Genomic DNA, 21,781 nt, shown 5'->3' on the forward strand with positions numbered 1-21,781 from the left:
TACTGTATCGTATTGTGTTTTTCTTACTGAAACAGGTCTTTAAAGAAAAATGGCCGGGCATGAGCGGTGTCATTCATACCCTACTGATTTCGCGCTTGGACGAAGAGATGACAGATAATTGTTTTATCAACTTGTGTGCAATATTCTATTTGTGATTGCTATCGGCGTTTGAAATATATGAACTTTTTACATTTATGATATCCTGAAATCCCTTGAAGCTTGGAGTATTCTGGAGGATATAGTGATTTTCTCAAATATATATTCAGAATGGATATTGCAGCTCATATTCTCCGAGGTAAGTGTCTGTTAAGTGTGTGTAAAAAAAAATAAAAGAGAGAAAAATGCCCATGCCCACAGGGGCTACTAAATATTTCATGAATCATTAAATTTAATACAAGATTCTTCTTAGATTAAATAACATGATTCCCCTAAGATTAAATTTAGATCAATTTAGAAAAGAAATGTTATGACCTATAGGATTTCCTAAGAACTTTGTAGTATATTTCATGCATTATTTGTCCTAATGAAAAGAGGTTTAATAGAAAATGAATGAGTCATATTAGAACAGAAGGAAATGTGATTTTTCACAATCCCAGAGATATTGGTTTTCCTAAAAGATTCCTTTTCATTGAAATAAAATACTTTTATGAGTTCCCAACAGGTATCTGAAAAGTGTAAAATATATCAAATGGATTCTTGTAATTGGATGCATCAAGCTGATTTTTTGTGCTGAAAGTTTTTTTTCTGTTGTGGTGTAACTGGATGAGCATTAAATCACAGAGTTGCACAACATTATTTTCATGATTAAAGACTAGGAAACCGTGATAATGGTGTATTGATGAGGAGGGGAGACAGAATGGTCGTTTAATTAGTGAAGGAGCCCTAGTGATAGCATTCACCTGCTTCCTTTTTGTTCTTATCTTGGTGTTGAGTTTTCAAGTTGCACTAAGTCAGTGAAAACTGACTGGTTTTAGATAACCCTATTTTTCCCCAATGACTTTTACATTGGAATCCCCTCACTTCTGAAAACTACGGTACAAGGTGGAGATATTGGATCCTGATAGCCAGATATTTATAAGTTCAGCTGAAAGAGAGCTCTCTTGATGTACAATGTGTGTAAATTTCAATATTTTGAGAAGTATAACCATGGAGACAAGGTTTTCAAAAATTGAGTCTAATGGTACATGCCACCTTTCATTCTTTCACCATGTAGAAGAAATATGGGAGCCAAAAAATGCCCCTAAAAAGTTAATTAAAAACAATTTGTTGAAACATGCACACATTATCCTACAAGCATGCTGAGGTTTTGGAAACAACAGAAAACAAATTTTCTCATATCGCAGTATGTTGTTTCTAAGAAATTCCAGACAGAAAGAAAAGCCCTGGTATTAGTTGTTTTATTGACTTCACAGCAAGTCATACATGTATCTTTTACCAAAGCATAATGCAATCATCATTTTTGAGCAAGCTGATGTACATTTAAGTGTCTGCTGCAACGGCTTCAATAGTTTGTATTTGCATTGTTCATCTGTATGATAAACAAACTGTAGCTTTTTTATGCCTCAGAGATGCACATATGATTATTCATTCTGGCAGCTCTTGGATATTTCACTTTAGTATTGATCCTCTATCCGAAAGCTTTTTCTCTTCCTGCAAGAAGAAAATGGCACATTAACCTACTGTAGTCATAAAACATTCATTAGTAGATTTCTGGACTAGGCATGTTTTCCCATTCATGCGTAAATCATGTTAGTTGTAATACCTACTGATGGACACGAGCCAATCACAAATACTATAAACCACAATATCAAAGACTCATCCTGTCACTCTTAATAACATTCCTAATCCAGTACACTTGTTACCCAGTTTGTTATTTGCTCATATTTTGCACTAAATGTGGGGAGACTATCATTAATGATTCAAAGGCAGCCTTGAATAGCTAGTGAGAATGGTTTCCATTTGTAAATGTGAGAGTAGGTGATAAAAAGATGCAGAAGAACGCATAATGGATTTTAAGACTCTTATTATTAAGAAAATTATTTCACATTTTAATCATACCTTCACAATTTCAAGCCCAATCAAGCTGCTTTGAAACATATCCATGTGAAAATCTTTTCTGGAATCTTTTTAAATGGTTTATGAGGTAAAAAAGTGGTTATAATTTCTTAATTTTTTGATTAACTGAGAAAATTGTGTCTGGTGTTCTTCAAAGAACCAAGGAAACACACTGATTTGTAAATGGAATAAGGTGGTTTTTGGTGCCATGCAATTAACCCTCTCAATTTATTTAAAACAAAATGTACCTCTGTTGAAGTGTTGCCGTGATTCCTGTTATAATCTTGTTGTGACAGAGCAGACCCTTTCATCTTATCGAAAACCCCATAAAATAGTTATCCCAGATATTTGTTGAGGTGATTTATATTTACGATTCTTCTTTCACAGAATTAAAAAAACCAAACCTGACATGGAGTAGAAAGTCACACTGAACTGTTTGATAGCTGTGTTTATAATCATGCATCTTGGCCCTTAGTTATAATGAGCTCTATTGCAAAGAAGTTTCAACAATTGTCTTTTATATTGAATAGATTCACTGGTTTGGTTACTGAACTGAATAAGAGATATTTTTGGGTTGTATCAGTAAAAACTATCAAGAATTAGCTCACATAGCCTCTTATTTAGATGTGGTCGCCGTGATAGAATAAGCTTGGTCACAAAACATTGGGAAGTACTGTGATGATGATCACAATTTTGACATATCTGTCAGACGTGATGCCACAAAATCTGATCATTTCTTCTGCAAGTCAGACGCTAAAGTCTTCTTTTTTCTGGAGGCAAGTTTCCACCGAAGCATTAGTTCTGGTTAATGTTGCCCCTCCGCTCCAAAGACTATTTGAAGTAAGCCACTAATTGCATTATTATCCAAGAAAATAGTTTCCCTATCTAGTTTATTTTCATTGCGTCAAATCAAATAAATGTAATAATGTGATGTCGATGATGGAGAGAAAATCTGTGTGGCTGTAAGTAAATTCCAGATAGAGGCATCCTGATGAAAGATTGTTTATGTTGCTTAGTTAATGTAATCTTTTTAAGTAGCGACTTAGATCATTCATTGAGTCCCCGTACAGTACACCTGTCGCTCAAGTGCAGTAACTGCTCCCGTAGAGTTTTTTGCTTTTGCTTTTTTTGCTTGTTGTTTTTATTTAAAAGAGAATATCTTTTTAATTTGTGTGTTTGCACCATTATTAAAATGGTTAGTATATACCATAATGTTTGTAGTCCCCTTACAATTCTCTATGTCATACTAGTAATTTCAATTCTTAGGTCATTGCAAGCAATATGAGAGAGTCTGGTATAGAATCAATAAAAAGGTTTTCGTATTAGAGAGAGAGAATAAAAGAGCAAAAGATGATGAAATTCAATCAGTTAATATGCATTTGAAAGAAAGATATTAAAGATTGTAAAAGATAAAGATGGTAGTACAATGGTCCAGATGTGGATTAAAATCTCTTCTGACATTTGAAATTGAAGCCAATAATACAAGTCCAACTTATTAGTATTCTTTATTTGTATTTGGGCAGTGTTGGCATGTTATTTAAGATGCACTCCATGTCTGCCATTTCAGGTCATCTTTTGTTTAAATATTAAAATGATAAATAAAAAAGTGGAGAGGTGCACCTTGGCAGCTGTGATAAATGGTGGTGCCATTTTGAAGAGAGGCGCTCTTCTCAAACACCATGGATTACCAAGTGAAATAAGAATACCTAGAATAATTTAATGGGAAATTTCTTTTCATGAGTGTTTTCATTGATTGTAAGAAGTAAAAGACTTTTATTAAATAAGGGCAACTCAAAACATTTTTGTTGTAAATGTTTTAAGTCCAATGAATACTAGTATGATAGGCATTTAATACACTAGTAAATCCATCAATGTTGCCTAAAGAAGGTGTCAGGTTGATTACAAATGATTACAAAAAATGTCTCGTATACAAACATGTATAAGCAGGGTGACCTGGGGGAAAATATTCAATCCTATGGTGTAGGTTCTATGGTTTTTAGTACATAAAATAGCTAGTCTACAGAGAAACAGATAATATAAATGTTCATTTAGGTATATTAATGAATATATTTGTGAAACATACAATTTTTATAATCAAATACTATCCTTGTATTGACTCAGAAGCTAATTGATACTTTAATTATTAATCTGTTGATATTAGATGAAGTGGATCTATAGAACTAATATGCATTAAACAGCAGAAAATCGTTGTAATTTTCATATGTTTACCTGACCAAAAAGGTGGCATATTCATGAGCACCTGTTTGCCAGTTCATTGAGTATAAGATGGTCCAACTGTCAGACATATCCTCCTTACGAACCTCCAGTCCGTCAGGCAGTCAAATTATCTCGCTCGTTGGTCAGTACTGTGTGATATTTATGATCCCTTTTTATTTTATGGGTCATAAGTCATTAGTTTAGATATATTATATCTTGTTAAAGCATCCAGTATAATTATATGAATTCTTATAACATATGCATATTAAAGGTAATTGGATTTGTATTATCTGTATCAGAAAATAGGAGCACAGAACATATATTACTATAGATTGCATCATAATGGGATGTGTATCTTGCATTTGCTTGACAGCATGTAACTTCCATCTTTATTTCTTGGCCTTTTACCCGTACAGTCACTGAACACTCTAGTGAATTCTATATTTTAGGACTATTTTGAAAATGACCTGGAAGAAAAGGATCTCTCAGAAGCAATTCAAATTAAACTGCTATATATTTTTTTTTTCCATTTACAATTTTTATTTGGAAAAAACTAAAAGTTAACTTAATTTGTGTGTAGTTTTGTTCAGTGACATTTTATCTATATGATTTTGATTTTCACTCTTAAATTGGTCATCATCTTAGTGCAAATAGATGCAGTACGTTAAGTATAACAAAAGGTTAACATCCATAAGGATTAACTGAGTACAGCTGTTCTTTTGATCATGGTCAATTTATCTTGGAGGCAATTTTTAGGGATAAGAGATCCAAATAAAAAGTATTCTTTAACATCGAAATGATGTTTAACTTATGTATTGCACCAGCAAAAATCCCTGTTTTTGTACACTTCTATGCTATTTAATATGGCATAGAAATGGTCTGAAATTCTTTGCCACCATTTGGATAAATGTCACCTGAAGCAAATATGATGGAAAACAATTGATGGATCAAGTGGATTATCATTGTCCTCACAAGGACAAGCTGTGCTGTCTGGGTTTGCTGTCCACTGGATGTCACATGACTGCATGCTGGGAATCTTAGGGTTCTATACAATTGGCTGAATTCTGTCTAATACAAAATTTATAACACTGGGCATTTCATTGTCATGGATTGAATGGTTTTATATCAATGTGGGAACTTTGTGTATACATAACTAGGGAAATGACAAATTGTGTAAACTGCAAGTGACTGCCTCCCTATGCTATATGAGAAAGGCATGCCTGGCTCTTCATTTATATCTCTTGATGGTTAATTTATGTTTTGGTTCAAGACTTATGAATTATTCATATTCTCAGTAATATTTTGATTTATGCTCCAGTCATATGACACCAATTATGATGCTGCTTTCTGTTGTTGGAAGGTTATCTGGATTTGTAAGAAAATGCCTGATGTAATTTTATTGTTGATATATCGGATTAGAATAATGACATTTCCATGATTAGCCTGGGATATTCATTGTTTGATTGGTAGAAAATTTGTAATGACCACCATCTCCTTACATTTTGCATATGAAATAAGCAAGGATGAAGTCTTGCATGAAATCTCTGTGACAGCTATGAAATGGATGCAGTGAGAAGCGATGGGTATGTTTCATCTGTTCTCTGTGACATTTATTGAAATAACTTTGAACAAAGCCTTTTTAAAGATGAATTATGAAGTAAACATTTTTAAATTTATTCTAATCATTTGAAAGAAATGCTGCCTTGTAGGTTAAGGTGTCACTCTGATTCTTTGTCTAGAATAACAAAGAAGTTTCCGAAAATCAGTGTTAATTAGATTTGATTATAAACATCTCATAATTTGAAAATGCTGGGCACATTTGTGGTTTAGAGGGTCATGTTGTGGATGTATAACTGATTAAAATTATTTTGTTTTATCTTAATTTGACAATTCCACAAAGCTGAAAAGACTTTATGACTTTAAGTGGGAATAAAAACCATGAGTAGAAAGTTGGCATACACTTCCAAAATGGATTTTGTTGGAAGGTTTTTTTTAGCAGCACTGAGGGTTACATGGAAATGAAATTTAAAAGATGGGCTTCCAACTGCAGTCAGTTTAGTTCATCGCAATATGAACATTGTCTCAGGAGAGGGCATACTGTTGAAAAGATGGGATTGCGTAACATGTTCGGTGAGCTCTCAGTCATATCACACATAAAATTTCAGGAATGATAGGGGCTATTGAGAATCAGGAACTTGCTGCATCTAATGTGTTATGTCCTAATCAAGTGGGAGTGAGAGATAGATAAAGAGATGGAGAGAGAGAATCAATTTAGTAAAACTTTCCCTGTATGAATCTCTGCTTTTGAATGTGACATGTGTGTCTTGATTGGAAAGTTATTGTACAATTATTCATCATGTTCAGAGAAGCTTGTAAAGAGATGAAATGATATTCCTTTGAAGACAATAAAGTTTTCATGCTCAGTTGCAAGAAGGCCTTATCAGCTGAAGATGGGAGGTAGTATTTTCTTCATGGCCGCTGATTTCTAACACAGACATGTCCTACCTTTCTATGTTCTTGTCATCAGACACAAGTTTCAGGGCAATGATCTTAGGGGAAAATGCAATATCGGAATTAAGGTCTTATGGTTTCATATTTAGCGTAGTTTTTTGTATTGATCTGACTATTCTCGTAGGGTCTGAAAGTCGCTTCCACTTTGAAAAATTTATTATCCTTCCATGAGGTCATAATGGAAAGTAAAATTGGTGTTATTTGGCTATTAAGTATGTATCAGGACACTTTTTTGTGTCGGGGAAATTGAAATAACAAGTAGTTGACATCATTGTCTGCTACTGCAGGCATTTTCACCCCATTTAGTGAACAGCTCTAGTGGTCTAAAACTGGGAGAGATGATAAAGAGGTTTGCACTGAAAGCTATTTTAATAGGTATCACAGCTGCAATGTTGTTCAAAAAACTTAATGGCAGTCCAATAAATGAACCCTGTCTTTCTGTTCTTATTGGCAGTGTTAATGTGGTCTACCCTGATTTGAATGAATGTGTCCAAAATACCTATCCATATGCACTGTAGAATCATTGCTGATTACATTCATATGGAACAATTTTTTGTCGATTGTAATTTTTTAAAATGGTTTTAGAAATGTTATTTTCTGGAATTTCTTTTGAAAATAGGAGAGGGAAATCCACTAAATGAACAAAATGTTGAGCCACCATGAATTCTAATGATTCCACAGTACTGATTATTTTACACCCTGTGTGATAGTAAATGAGTAAAAGATAAGTCTATGGTATGCACTGAGTTCTGTTATTATTGTTTCTTTGGTATATGGATGCATTTTCACAAAATTTGGTAAAAAAAGGTGTTTACATACATGCTCTAACCTTTGTAAAGAAAATTCAACATCTATACTTAAGGTGAGTGTTGCAACCCATGGGCCCCTCCTGCTGCTAATGAGCTGTAAGGACTTAATTCTTTCTTGGTGTAATTAAGAAAATGCTGTTTATAAACATCAAAACAGTAATAATGACTTTGTAGTGTTAAAAGAAAGATATACTAACAGCTAGGGTGTTATTTCAGAAGAGTAGCATTCATTATGGAAGCTGTGTGACTGTATTCAGTCTATCACCTGTCAATGTATGGGACCAGCCAACATTGTGATGTATGCGACTGATTGGCTGCTTTATTGGTTTTCTAATTTGTAGAGTAAATTAAATACATCCACAAATTAATTTTCCGAGTGTTTGTGTGTGTTAGCTCTGAATTCACTTTGACTCACGGAATGATAGATCACCTGGAACAATGGACTTTATTGAACAGGGAATGGATCCAGTTCCCCTCCAATGACCTCGCCACATATGGCTGATTTTTTTATTAGTGCAATTTCTGTAAAACATAAAAATTCTGTATCTATTATTGCTATCTTTATGACATCTCTTTTTCATGTTTCTTGATAAAGCTTTCAGTTTGGTAAAGTTCTATGTCATAAGTAATTTAAACACATAAAATAAGAAAGTTAATATTTCTGGTGAAAGTTAGAAGATATTCATTGTAAATAATATCATGATATGCCAACTGTACTGTATTTACCATTCAACTTGGATTTGATATGATATTCTAGATTTGGTGTTGATGTGATAGTAAACAAACCTTTCCTTTCAGTATAACCTTTTGGTCTGAGTAATACTAGACTTACGATATCAGTTGCTAGCTTGCGATCCCTTGGGATTCAAGTAGATGTGCAATTTTATTGAAGCCAGTTTATTGAGAGGAATTAAGGTTAATGTCTCTCCATTATTTTGGGGCAATAAATCATAGTAGCCTGCTGGCTTGTAGGTTCTGTGTAGGTGTGCTAATGGAGGGTCCAAATTTTAGATGCTCCCAGAATTCTGGTTTCCAAACAATGTCTGGAATTAAACAATTATAAGCATGTTCCCTTCGATGAGTGATAGGGGAAAGACTGGGGGCATGTGTATACAGAATGTATTTTCTCATCAGAGATGATGACAGATGGAGGGCAAATATTAACATGAAAGTTCCTTGAAGAAGTCAAGATATCAAAAAGCTGGCCTTTATAGCTCATGATTTTCTTCTGGTTTGTTTTTTCCGAAAAAATTACCCTTATCTTTTCATTAATGCATGATGGCTTTTGATAGAAATGAGCTGTAAATTGCTAATTAAAAAGACTAAGAATCATATCTTTTGTGCTTGAATTGATTGTCTGCAAGAGAGGTATAAACAAAAAATGCTCCAAAACTGTGGGAAAAAGTGATTACACAGAAGTAAATGGCCCTTCAGTAACTAAAAAAATGAATCTGTTTGAAGAGGATGCTTTTAATTTGATGCCGTATTAATTATTGAATATTCTGTACCTACAGAATTTGTTTTATATACCCTGGGGGAAGTACCTTTTCAGCAATTGAGAGAAGTATGTAATGTTTCATAACTTTAATTTTTCTTAAATTAATTATAAAAAGCACACTCCTTGTATTGCAGTGTTTCACAATGTTCACACTGCATTATTTGAAGCCTTCATCTGATTATCTTAATACATACCAGTACTTGATATAGTTGCAATTTTTGATGTGCACTTTCTATAAAATCTGGCTCCTAAGCCTCCTTTTAGTACATGTACTCAAGGGATGATTTGTAAAAACAATACACAAAACAAACAAAAAAAAACATTTGAAATTACCTCTGCTTTTTCCTTCTTAAAGTTACTTATAAAATGGAATGTGGACTTGGGCTGTGGGAGATTTATGGGTTTTGTTTTCTATTAGAGCTGTGACTGGGAGCGCTGAGTCATACTGCAGCATTCCGTGACAATATAAGCAGAAAGCATTATCCCACAACTAATCCAATAAAACTAGAAGAAATATACTCTTTTCTGATAAATTTGTATCGATGTTTTACAGATCCTATTTCTAGGCCATGATATTCATTTATTCATAGCAATGGAATGGTGCTGTAAATGCAACTTTATAGTGCTCGTCTCTTCTAGCTGCCTTTTATTGCACTATCATGTGAATTAGTGTTTTTACTTATTGAAAGATATATCCCAAGTCAAGTCACCTCCAAAATGTGTTTGCTATTTTTTTGCATTAAACTAAATTGATTACCTGTGTAATAAATGTTACAGAATATTTTTAGTAACTAGATTTGAACTTTATTGCTCTGACCATAGCTAGAGATCATGTCATGGAAATACGTTAAATGTGGATAGAGAATTTATTTTTCTAAATTCCTTATTTATCTTAATTTTAATCTCATTTTACATTCTGTTATTCTTTATCATGGTTTTTGAAAGCAACCAAAGCCAATTTTGCCTCAATTGTGTGACTTTTAGGTGAAAAGAACATTTACATGAAATCTTAAATCGAACCTCTTTTCAATTCAGATTAATTTGTTTGACATGAACATTGCTGCCTCTTCTTTTGAATTATGTAAGATTTCACAAATTAGTTCATTTGCAACTCGTATGGCATTCACTACCTGAATTTCACTTTTTTTCACAAGAATTCCATGTCAGTGCTCTTTCAAATAAATTTCAAATGAATATCATATGAGGCACACTAAAGATGTTTTTGTGATATCGATGTTTCATTATCTCGAGTTGACAAAATCATTTTGAAAAAGATATATCTTGTATCAGATCTAGGAGTAAATACCAGATACTTGTACACTTGTGTACCTAAAAACCTGGAGCTAGGTTAGAATCTATCTTTAAAAATTAAGATTTATATAATAATGCCATGCATAAAAAATAATGCATTAATGATAATTAATGATTAATATTCCAAATATCACTGAAAACATTGTTTAATGTTGGTTTGTTTAAATTACCGTAGGCCTTTTAAAATACATATGCCATACAATGATTGTTTTAAGATTTCATGCATATTTGTTTGCAATACATGTATTTGCAAATGCTTGAATTTTTGGACTGTGCAGATCGACATTTTTGGAACACGAGTTTTTAATAGGATGGTTTAATTTTGAAGAGGGCCCTTGTGGAAACAATTTTCAATCATTGCATTACACTTGTGTACCTAAAAACCTGGAGCTAGGTATTTTAAGAATCTATCTTTAAAAATTAAGATTGATATAATTATGCCATGCATAAAAAATAATGCATTAATGATAATTACTAATTAATATTCCAAATATCACTGAAAACATTGTTTAATGTTGGTTTGTTTAAATTACCGTAGGCCTTTTAAAATACATATGTCATAACATGATTGTTTTAAGATTTCATGCATATTTGTTTGCAATACATGTATTCGCAAATGCTTTAATTTTTGGACTGTGCAGACATTTTTGGAACACGAGTTTTTAATAGGATGGTTTAATTTTGAAGAGGGCCCTTGTGTAAACAATTTTCAATCATTGCATCGATCATTCTTCATTTGCTAATCTGTGTACATGGAGTCTAAAAATCTCAAAATATTTACTTTTGTCTGACAAAATATATTGCTGGACGGTTTAAAAAACCCTAATGAGACTTGATTAGCCATGAATTTGTATTTAAGAAGCTGCATCTGTTTGCAATGAATGTCAGACCAGATGCAAATGGCTGTCAGCAAAGAAGTAACACCCTGACCCTGAAGTGCGGAGGTTAAGTCCGCTTGTCTGTTACTTCCTAAAACAAGGCCTTACCAGAAGAATTCCTTCCCCCAGAATCTCCTTTGTAGCAGTCGCGTGTGCACTGTTACATTTGATTAAACCTGACTGCTGCTTCCCAACCCATTGTTGACGAATTTATTAACTTCTTTGATAGCGAGTTAGGTTAATTTGATTAAACTTTATTTTTCCTCTACAGTATATTTGAGCACTTGCATGGCAGGCTACACTGTAAAAAAACTCAAAATCTAATATATTAAAACTGTTGAACATAAATATTGGATGTTTACTAAATCAAGATGGGTAACTTATCTTCATGTGAGTCGAATGAAAAATGTTTTGTCAGTTGTTGCGAAAAGTTTGTTTTTGATAAAAATCATCCTGATACATCATTTTGCCACCTCTTATCAAGCCTTATCACAGCTCAAATTTGTTGGAAACTGGAAAAGCCCCCCATTTTTTGTTCAGAAATGAAGAATTGTGATATTATGTATCATTCCTTGCTCTGACGGTAAGGTAAGATAGATTGGGGTGTTTTCTGAAAAATTGGTTGAACTTCTCTCTGGTTGTCTGGTTTTCTTGGCGAAGCACAGTGGGTAGTTGTCATTGCAACGATTAAAGTCTGTTATTTTATGATTGGTTGAGCTGTGGAAACAAGGTTAAAGTTTGTTTAGCAGAAAGATCAAGTTTAGCTTAAATTTATTTGTGAAAGTATCAATTTGCATGTTTGAATGACTGCATTTTGTGTTTGGAAAAGTTAAGCTCATTCTTCATACAACAGAAATGGAGTGGGGATAGATGTTATTTTTGTCTACAGCTACTGTAATTTAAAGGGTTTTCTTATGTACTTGTTTAAATAATTGCTAGTATGAACTTAACTGAAAATTGTTTGTTTACTTTCTCATTAAAGTAGATTTTATAATCTGTTCAAAAATGTCCTCATTTTAGCTGTGATGAAGATGAATACGGCACACCCTATTTTAAACACTAGCAAATCATATTCATTTATACAGGGTTTTTATGATAACTTGTTAAAATTAAGAAAAGTTTTGAGTAGAATGACAAGTTATCGATAAAATAGTAATGAAATTAGAATTTATCAATAAAAAAGTATTGTGAATATAAATTTGGGATTCAGACCCCCTTTAAAAAGTATTTGTTTGCCCTCTCCTATTTGACACAAGAGTACCAACTCGAGATGCTTTTATTAGCAAGCTCTGCATCGAAGTTTGATTTCTTCATATCCAGTTGTTTGCTCTCTATTGAAATTTTCCATAACTTTTGAAAAAAACCTATATACCTACAGACTTAAAGTTTGAACTCTGACACAGGAGAGGGCAGATGTACATTTTTACAAAGTGGCCTAAAATTGTTAAATTATGTTGGAATGTAAGGAAGCTAGAAGATGGATGCAATAACGTGGTTCTAGTTTACAATAAAAAAATCTGAAACAATCCATATTTTCCTTTTTAAAATGTTGTTTATTTGATGGTTTTAAAGTTTTCTGTACTTTAATTGTCAATTGATTGCATCATTGAATAATTTCTGTTTTCTAATTGACAGGTTTGATGAAGATCCAAAGGTACATGGCACTGGTATTGTTAATCCTCATCCTCTCCTACACTGGTAAGGAAATGTTGTTTATCATTTGTAGTTAAACAGCTAACATGTTTTTGAACAATCATACTTTATAATCTCTTTGGTGATTCATTTAAACAATAAGATGCTTTAGCGATTCATGCTGGTGTGAAGGTATACGTAGCGGCATTGCAGAAAAAATACATAACTTGTGTTAGCCTTACTTTCAATTTAAAACAATAATATTACATGTGAAGAATTTACCCCAAAAAAGACTTTGATATACTAAATGTAGAAAGAGGAAAGGTCTTTTGCATGTTAGAAATAGAAATCTTACAACCGCTATATGCTTGTGTAACTGATTTAAACTTTGTGAGGTTGAGGAACTTGTATTTTCCTCATCAAAGTTTACAATGAAATATTTTATACGTAAAGCATGAACGCCTTCTTTAAATGTCACCCCCAGCAATAGTACACAGAACATTTTTGTATCATTTTAATTTCGTATTATTCCATTTTCGGTGTATTATCATATCCTTTGTCTACAGAATTAGTCAACGCTTGATCTGTTAAATGTGTTAAGTACAGCAGCAAATGACATTACATAACGCTTACACTATGGAGGCCGTAGAGATGCTGCATCAGAGCATAAATCAAACACATTATTTACTAGGAATTTATCATGGATGTTCACCATGTCTATCCCTTAGCAACATGTGATAACATTTTTTTTGGAAAATTGCTAATTCTAATCATACAATTCAATTTTGCATTGTCACTGAGAATACAAATAGCAAAGAGGCTCCATATACTTATGGAAAAGGTACAGGTAGTACATGATGTACAGGTATATTATGTAAATAATTTTCTATGTATAGAAATAAAAGCATATAGCCAGCTAAAAACATTCAGATAACAAAATGCCAGTTGGTATTTTTATGTTATATGATATCATTATAAAATATCAAGGATATTGATTAATTCTCAATTTTTATTAAAGGGAAACAACTCTTCTTTATAAACCAAGGTCACAGATTGGCAATATCGAATACGCTTATTTCAGTCTCATAGACTTAAGCCTTTGTCATATATGGGAATCTGATGAACGCTGAGAGATAAACAGTTGTTTTATAAAGTTATCTTAAGGGGTTTGAGCTGTTTTTTTTAAATCAACATTAATTTTAGAGGTGAGAAATGTTTTTTACCTGATGACAAAAAAAAAATCAATGTGAATCAAAAGCATTCAGGTATTCATTGAGATCATATCTTGTAAAGAGCTCAACTGAGCCTAGTGCAGAGTATTATAGTTGCGCTTTGGGCCACTCGATGCAGCTGAACAGTCCCCAGGTAGAAAAAAAAATGACATAAAAATGACACTAATAATGATGGTGTGATATTGGTGGCAAGGAAATTTTTTGTATATGATGTGGATGAAAAAATAATTGAATTAGGTGTCAAAGTGCCACACAGTGTTAGGAAAGCTGGTTTGCCAGATTTATGAGTTCATTGTTGCAAATATGACATTATTAGTATTCATGCTGATTACGATAATCAGAAATGGGCCCTATTAATCATTTAGCTACCGGTACTCTGTTCTTTGCAAAGTAAATTACTACAAATCATAGTACCCAAAGTAAAATAAAACTCAGAGAATAGCTAGCTTTTCCACATTTCCATTATATTTCTTATTTACCATGGTTTGATTGATATTTTTCAATTTTTAACAATTACATAAATTTGACTGTTTCAAGGAGATGTTTTTTGTCGTTGTTGTTGTCATGATGATCCTTAATTTAGGTAAAACCTATTAATTAATATCTCATTTTAATGGACATTTGATTTCATTGATTGCTTTTACAACAAAATTCACAAAAATTGATGCTTAATAAATATTTAAGAAACCCATTAAAAAAATTTAATTAAGCTCTGTCCTGAAACTCACTTTTAGAGAAATTCTCAATGAATACAAGGGATGATGATTTGATTGCTCTCACTATTATTCAGGCATACCAATCATCAATTTTCTTATTGGTAACTCGTTAAGAAGTTATAAAATTTGAACCATGAGTTTATTTCTAAACTCATTACAAATCATATCAACAGAAATTAAAGTTACAGTGTGCATGATTATCAACCTAAGCCAATCATGTAGATTTATGAACAAAAATAAATTTGATTGAAGGTCATTTCATTAGTGGTTATTTTTAAGGCCCTCTTACATTTATTTTTAAGAATTTCAAAATGTAACAATACTATGCAGTGACTTTGTGTGCTATTTGATGAATGTTTGATAACTAGAGTGCTTAACTTCTGAAGATATAACTTGCCTCTCCACTTAAATATATCGTATCAATTCAGAATGACATATTTTTTCATGATAAATTTTATTTCTGTCGGGAGACATATGTATTGAATTTTTGCATATAACTTATGTTGGTGAGAATTGGCTGAATTTTGGCACAGTACAGGGGGTCCCCCAGTTTTTATAACTATGATTAACGAGATATTGTCAAGCGCATGTGTTGATCTACGATCTGCATCCTGCTTCTCAGTAATCCATCTCTACATCAAAAATCTTCAGCTTTATTACAAAACCAGCACTGAAAAAAATTACCAAGCAGCACAGCTTTGAGGCTTGTTTTTGGGAGAGACTGCTGCTTGTGTATACAGCACAGGTATCAACTTTAATGGAGTTTATTTGAACTTAACAGTATTAAATGTTATGCCTCATTTCCTTTTTCATTCAGGCTGTTGTTGAAAAATTGAAAAGATTCCTCTTATTTCTTTGAGAAATTAAGCAGATGTTGTAATGAAATTGTTTTTGCCATGTTGTGTGAAACAATGGTTTAGGGTTTTTTTTGGTCAAGTCTACAAACTTTATTAGCAGCATCACTGATTAATCTGATTAATAAAGAAATATAGGTTACACTATGTATTGTAAAGGTACTAGTAACCTAATAGTAGTAACAGATGTTAACAAATCATAAAAAAGAAACAAGAGAACTGTGACAAAATGTCCCAAAGAAGAGAATTCTTGTAGCATGTAATAGCTGGGCCGATCTGACAAGGGGACCATTCGTTGTGCAGCTGTTCCGACTCCCTTTTAGATGTCCAGCAGCATCGGCTGGGGGTTTATGTGCTCTATGGTCCTCGACCAGGGCAATAAACCCTGATGTCCAAGGAATGTGATCATGATGAAGTGTTTATGAACTGGTCAACATACAACTTGAATGCTTCCTCACTGACAGCTAATAGCCCCCTGTGGGTGCTGGGTCATCATGGGGATAACATCTGTCTAGACCGAACTGGCCAGTCTGAAGTGTGCTTTCATTTCAATAGGAGTTCTCAAAAGAACAAGCAGCACTTGCTGAATTTTTCTGCTAGACCACCTTGGATGTTGCTTTAATGTTTGAACTTTTATCTTCTGTTATTTTGTGTAAAAACAGATCATATTCTATTTTCTTTGATTATATTTTCTGGAGCCATTTCATAGGATTCTCTCTTGTCTTTTCTAGAAATTGTATGGAAGTGAATGAGTACATGTTCACGCAATGTTAAACAAGCATTAAAAAAATGATTTTTTCCTTGCATTTATATAGGTATTTACAGATTTATAAATTATCTTTTTTGTATTTGTAAAAAAGGGACTTGATGAAAGATTAATATTGAGCAGATTGTAGCAGAAAATTCCATCTCATATCTGTTTTTATTTAGGTAAAAATACATTCAAAAGATGATGATTTCAACAGTTGCCATTTTTATGTTAGAAAGCCATGCTTGACTGAAAACAGAATGGTTGGTTCAGTCAAGGTTTTTCAAGTTCCCAGCATGCCATTTGATAGAAATGTGTTATAGCAGCAAGTTGTCTAGGTATCATAGCCAAATGCCTACACCAGGTAAAGACTGCCATTAGAGACTTGATTGGAATCAAATTCTCAACAGGATGTCTATGAAATATGTTGCAATAAATTCAGGTTCTTGCAGAGCTTATGTTGGTAAGAAGAAAAGCAACCCTTCTTGATTTCTGCCATCAGCCCTGTTGACCTTCAAAAAGAGGTCTGATTTGCTGTTTTGATGGCTCAATTTTTTCAGTACCTTTCAAGCTAAATGCTTGCTTTCATGTCTTCTGCAACATATATTTGTAAATTTATAGCTTCAAAGATTAATAAAGTGTTAGCAGAAATTGGTAACTCTAAGAGGGAAGATATAAAATTTGATTTGTTGCTTTTTCATCTTATAAAAATGTTGGTCATAAATACAAGAATAGGCTTGTTTGCCCATCTCCATTAGAATTCTAGTTTAAATCATACTTCAGTTGACTTACACTTGAAATATTGCATAAACAGATGTCATTAACTAAGTGGAAGACTGCTGCTGAAGACAATGAGTAGGCAATGAAATGACCAAACAATACAGGCATGGTGAGCCGATTGTGATCCTATCCAGTACACATACCCCACTAACCATCAGATAGGTGTTATTTGTCTGTGAAGTCTCGGGTCTCTGAACTTTGCTACCCCCCGACATTTTTTTTTAGAAAGTTGAAGAGGAGAAAGATTGATATGTCGACTGTGTTTTGACAGTCTAGCATAAAGCATTAGTGTGTTTGCTTAGAGGAAGTGAAAGACAAGAAACAAGCACTGTTTTCTTCCACTTTTCATAAGCTTTTTAACAGTCTGTCTGACGGAATACATCACAGGTATAACTTCTCATAATTAACTATTATGGAAACTTGGCACAAAGAAACCAATGTTCTTGTTGTAAGAATGGGTTTTTTCACACTCCATGAATATATCTAGAGGTTCAAAATTACAGGAAAATCTCATTTTGAAACCTTGTCAAACAGAAGTGTGCATGTTGTTATGCATCATGCCTAATATCCAACACAAAATGAGCAATAATATGAGCTTATCTGACTTATCATTTTGGATTGTTTATTCTCTCTCCAGGTTTAAGTGCAGTGAATAAAATTTCATGAAAAGTTCCTCTGTTGTCTTGCCAGAATTTAATTCAAGAAGATATTCTAAAGTATTGATGGAAACACTCTTTGAAATTGTTTTAATTTAAAGGAGGTTTGTGGTTTAAATCAATCAGCGTAGGACACGAAAGATGCACCTTACAGACTACAGATATGTTTGCAAAAATCAGAAGCAATGAAAGCCATGTTCTCTCTGCATCTAGACTCTATCTGTCTACCACCCCCCAGCATGAGAAACATCTTTCTTCAAAAAGAAGTCTTGGTTTTGCAGGAAACATGTTCTGACTTTGCCCCCTCCCAATGTGTGAGAGCTTTCAAATTGGTAGTTTCAACATGCTGCCTTTTCACAGAAAGTGCAGATATTGCTGGTATCCATAGAAAACCTTTCTTGTGAACAAATCAAAATGTTAAATGTTACCAAAGAAGTTTGTTTTGTTCTGCTTCTGTGACTGGGGCAAAGACCCATTCTCATAACAAAATATGTGTTGTCAATCAATACTTGTAAAATGGTTACTCAGACATAGGTATGACTATTAGCAGGCAATTGGCGCATTCCTTGCTCTCTATCCACTGGAGTCAGGGAAATAACCTTAACAGATTCATGCAAATCACTTTAAAGTTGATATTATAATTATGAATGTCTATGATCGCTTTCTTGATCTTTGTTGTTTTTTTTATTTTAATATATAGTTATATGTTTATTTTTTAATACACATTGACTTGTGTTGTAGTTCATAAAAAAAATAACTGTACTATTGCAAAACAGCAGAATGATTCTATCAATCTTAGAACTTGGAATGGTTCCCTGTCTGACTTTTGTATCTAGGTACAATGGCATGAAAGAGTTTGCTGAGTATTATGCAAGGAGTGCATGCCTTCACATGGGGTGATGAGAGTGGCAAGCTCTAACAAAGAACTGCCTGTCATATTTGATCAAACTTGAGATTTTTTGGGAGTAAAATTTTGTGAAAACTAGCCTTGAGATTGTCATATCAAGTGATGGATGTGCCTCATCTGGATCTTTTCTGTCAAACCTTTAACATTCTTGCACATTTCATGGAGCCAAACTTCTACCAGACTCATGGAAAAAATAATTTGAGAAAATTTATGTCTCCATTCTTTAAAAAAATATTAGTTCTTGAAGTTCAATGAGAGAGAGAGAGAGAGAGAGAGAGAGAGAGAGAGAGAGAGAGAGAGAGAGAGAGACAGATATCATTTACATGTAATATATGTATCTTGTATAGACCTTTTAATCATTGCAAGTCATGCATTGATATTTGAGATTATTAGACATGTTGTCAGACAAAAAGTGAAAATTCCAATGCTTTCAGAAATCAAAAAATGACCTAAAAACTGACAATGTTTGCTCATCGTGCTTTATCTTGCAAATGCAAAATGTGTTTCAGTGATGAGCCTTGCTGATAGATCACACTGTATGGTGAAAAATCCATTTACTGAGAAATGATGGATTTTTGTTTTACCTCCTAGTTTCTGCTTTTCCTTTTTGGATTGACATTAGTTCATCATGATTATCATTCAATCAGCTTCTGTCCAATCTGCCCTGTTGATATTCCTGTCTTGTTGGATGTCTGTCTGTCAGTTACTCATTAAACCTTTATAATTATTGCACTTTATTTCTTTCCTAAGAAGAATTAAATATGTTAAAAGTATTTTCAGATGTTGTAGATGTGTACCGGTACATGCATAATGATTTAATTGGTAATATTTTATTTATCTAAATGTAAAGATTTTGTCCGAAATATTACTTATACATGTATATTATTATATTATTATATTACATGAAGTCTTCTTAATTTACATACGATAGTTATGATAATATTTGGAATTTTGTGTACTTAAGATAATTATTTGGAAATTAGATAGCAACAAATTATTTTTACCATGCAAGAGTCGAAGAATTTAATTACTGAAGATATATTTTTCATTCATATTTATATATAATCATTTATATTGCACTCACTGGAGTATATAACATGAGAGTTGGCAAACATATCTAGCTATTAAGCTTTATAAAAGATTAAATTTTTCTGTTAATAATTAGTCATCAAAAGATTTTGATGAAAATATTATTGTTAATCAAGTTTGTCTTAATTAGAATGAAATGGGGAAAAATCCTTAAATATATAAAAACACTTTTCAAAGCCAAACTGTTGAAATAACATGAAAAGAACATCACTTTATAATCATCCATTTATTATTGGATATATTTTAAGGGTCCCTAAGGTGGTATGGGACACCTGTTGATATTAATTAATGATGATAAAAGAACATTATCATCAAAACACTTTCACTGTTTCATAATTTTCAGATTTTACAATATTTGACAAATACTGTGAACCAACTTTTAATCGCTTGCGAGAAATTTTCGTGAGGTTAGCGAGAGCCTTGTCGTCCCGAATATTTCTCTCTGCGAACCAATCCTTTGTCTATAGTTTTTATAACAATACAGGTCTGGATGAGGCTTGGTCGTGAACACTAGTCGTCGCGAACCAGTTTATCGGCAGTTGATTGCAAAATAAAGTCACCGCGAATAAAAATTGGTTTACAGTAATATGCTTTAAAAACATTTTGGAAAGGTAAAATTCATAAAACCCCCAGCGGGATTTGAGCCCATGACTTAGAGATTTGTAGTAAATGCTCTAATCCATGTGCTATGCTCATAGGTAACAATTTTAGGAAAGAAAACATTATAAAATTATACTCCATTTTATTGATTATTTCAATAGGAAGTATGTCAAAATATGGAGGTGTCCCATACCACCTTAATAATATTAATTTAATCAAAAAGAAGTACCAGTTTTATATAGAATTATTGGCCCAGTGGTAATATTTTTTGGATCAGTAGTTGCTATTAGACACCTTTCTTGATTTTAAGGTCATGAGTTAAAGTAGAGATTTGCTTCATGTCATTTTTTCATTATTGACATAGAAATTGAAAATCTGATTATTTGAGCAATTCATGTTAAAGAAATAGCTTATTTTTCTTCTTCAGTCATTGTTTTAGTTGAATTAAAGATGTTTGCTTATGGCCTTTACATGTTTCACTGTTTTTCAGTGAAGTGGTTATTTTCTTTAATTAAATTTGTTTGTATCAATGTTTATTGTTTCTTTGTTCGGTTTCACTACCATGTGTTTCGAGATGAGAAACGAAACATTTTCCATGCGGTTTGATAAAGAAGAATCAACAGATTTTTCACGTAGTTGAAATTTTGTTTAAACTTGAATCTGATCTATCACCCAAACAACATGTGGGAGTGTTTATTGAGCAACCATTTCATCAGTAATAATGGGAGAAGCGGACCAAAATGTTTAAATTTCGATTCATAAATATTGTCAGGGGTATGCAAAAGACGAGAGAATTCGCAATACAGCTGCCTCATTATCATAATTGTTTGCCTTGTGTTTTAGTTCAATCAAAACAGTCCTGTCTTCTGCACTTCCTGTCATGTGATTTGATATTTCTTTGGTGTTCAAGAGAAAGCAAATATATAAGCATGATAATGAATTTACTTGCTGCAGGTACTATGACTATATAGATCGAGTTAAAACCTTTCGACTTTTAAAAGGTTGATAGGTTTTAACTCGATTTATAGTTATGGTACATGCAGTTTTTTTTGTTAACATTCTGAAACATTATAATATAAGCTAGAAACTTTTTATAGGTTTTTATTTCTTCAAAACCTCCTGACCTAAATTTCGAAGACATAAACCAGTAAATAATTATGACCAAACACCATTTACCAATAAATTGTATCAGTGATGGACTATTTAGACAGTCTCCTTATGACAATACAGCAATACTTGGTTTAATCATTATTATGTGTAGTACTTTTTAATTATGATTGGTCACTAT

General features: G+C 32.8%; 1 protein-coding gene across 8 annotated transcripts in view; it reads left to right on the forward strand.

Moving 5' to 3' along the window:
* LOC105332878 (inactive tyrosine-protein kinase transmembrane receptor ROR1) overlaps window positions 1-21,781 on the forward strand; it is an 81,431-nt gene that overhangs the window by 17,876 nt on the left and 41,774 nt on the right. For 4 of the 8 annotated variants that reach the window (XM_066065505.1, XM_066065507.1, XM_066065506.1 and 1 more), the window contains exons 1-2: window positions 6,366-6,402; window positions 12,915-12,977. In XM_066065505.1, the coding sequence (XP_065921577.1) occupies window positions 6,381-6,402; window positions 12,915-12,977 (85 nt within the window). In that variant the 5' untranslated portion in view covers window positions 6,366-6,380. Of the gene's footprint in view, window positions 1-35; window positions 296-5,728; window positions 5,856-6,365; window positions 6,403-12,914; window positions 12,978-21,781 lie in introns of those variants that run through there. The other 4 variants (XM_034459013.2, XM_034459015.2, XM_034459016.2 and 1 more) reach the window with 2 other exon arrangements.

The sequence above is a fragment of the Magallana gigas genome, chromosome 7, assembly GCF_963853765.1.
Source record: "Magallana gigas chromosome 7, xbMagGiga1.1, whole genome shotgun sequence".
Taxonomy (NCBI): domain Eukaryota; kingdom Metazoa; phylum Mollusca; class Bivalvia; order Ostreida; family Ostreidae; genus Magallana; species Magallana gigas.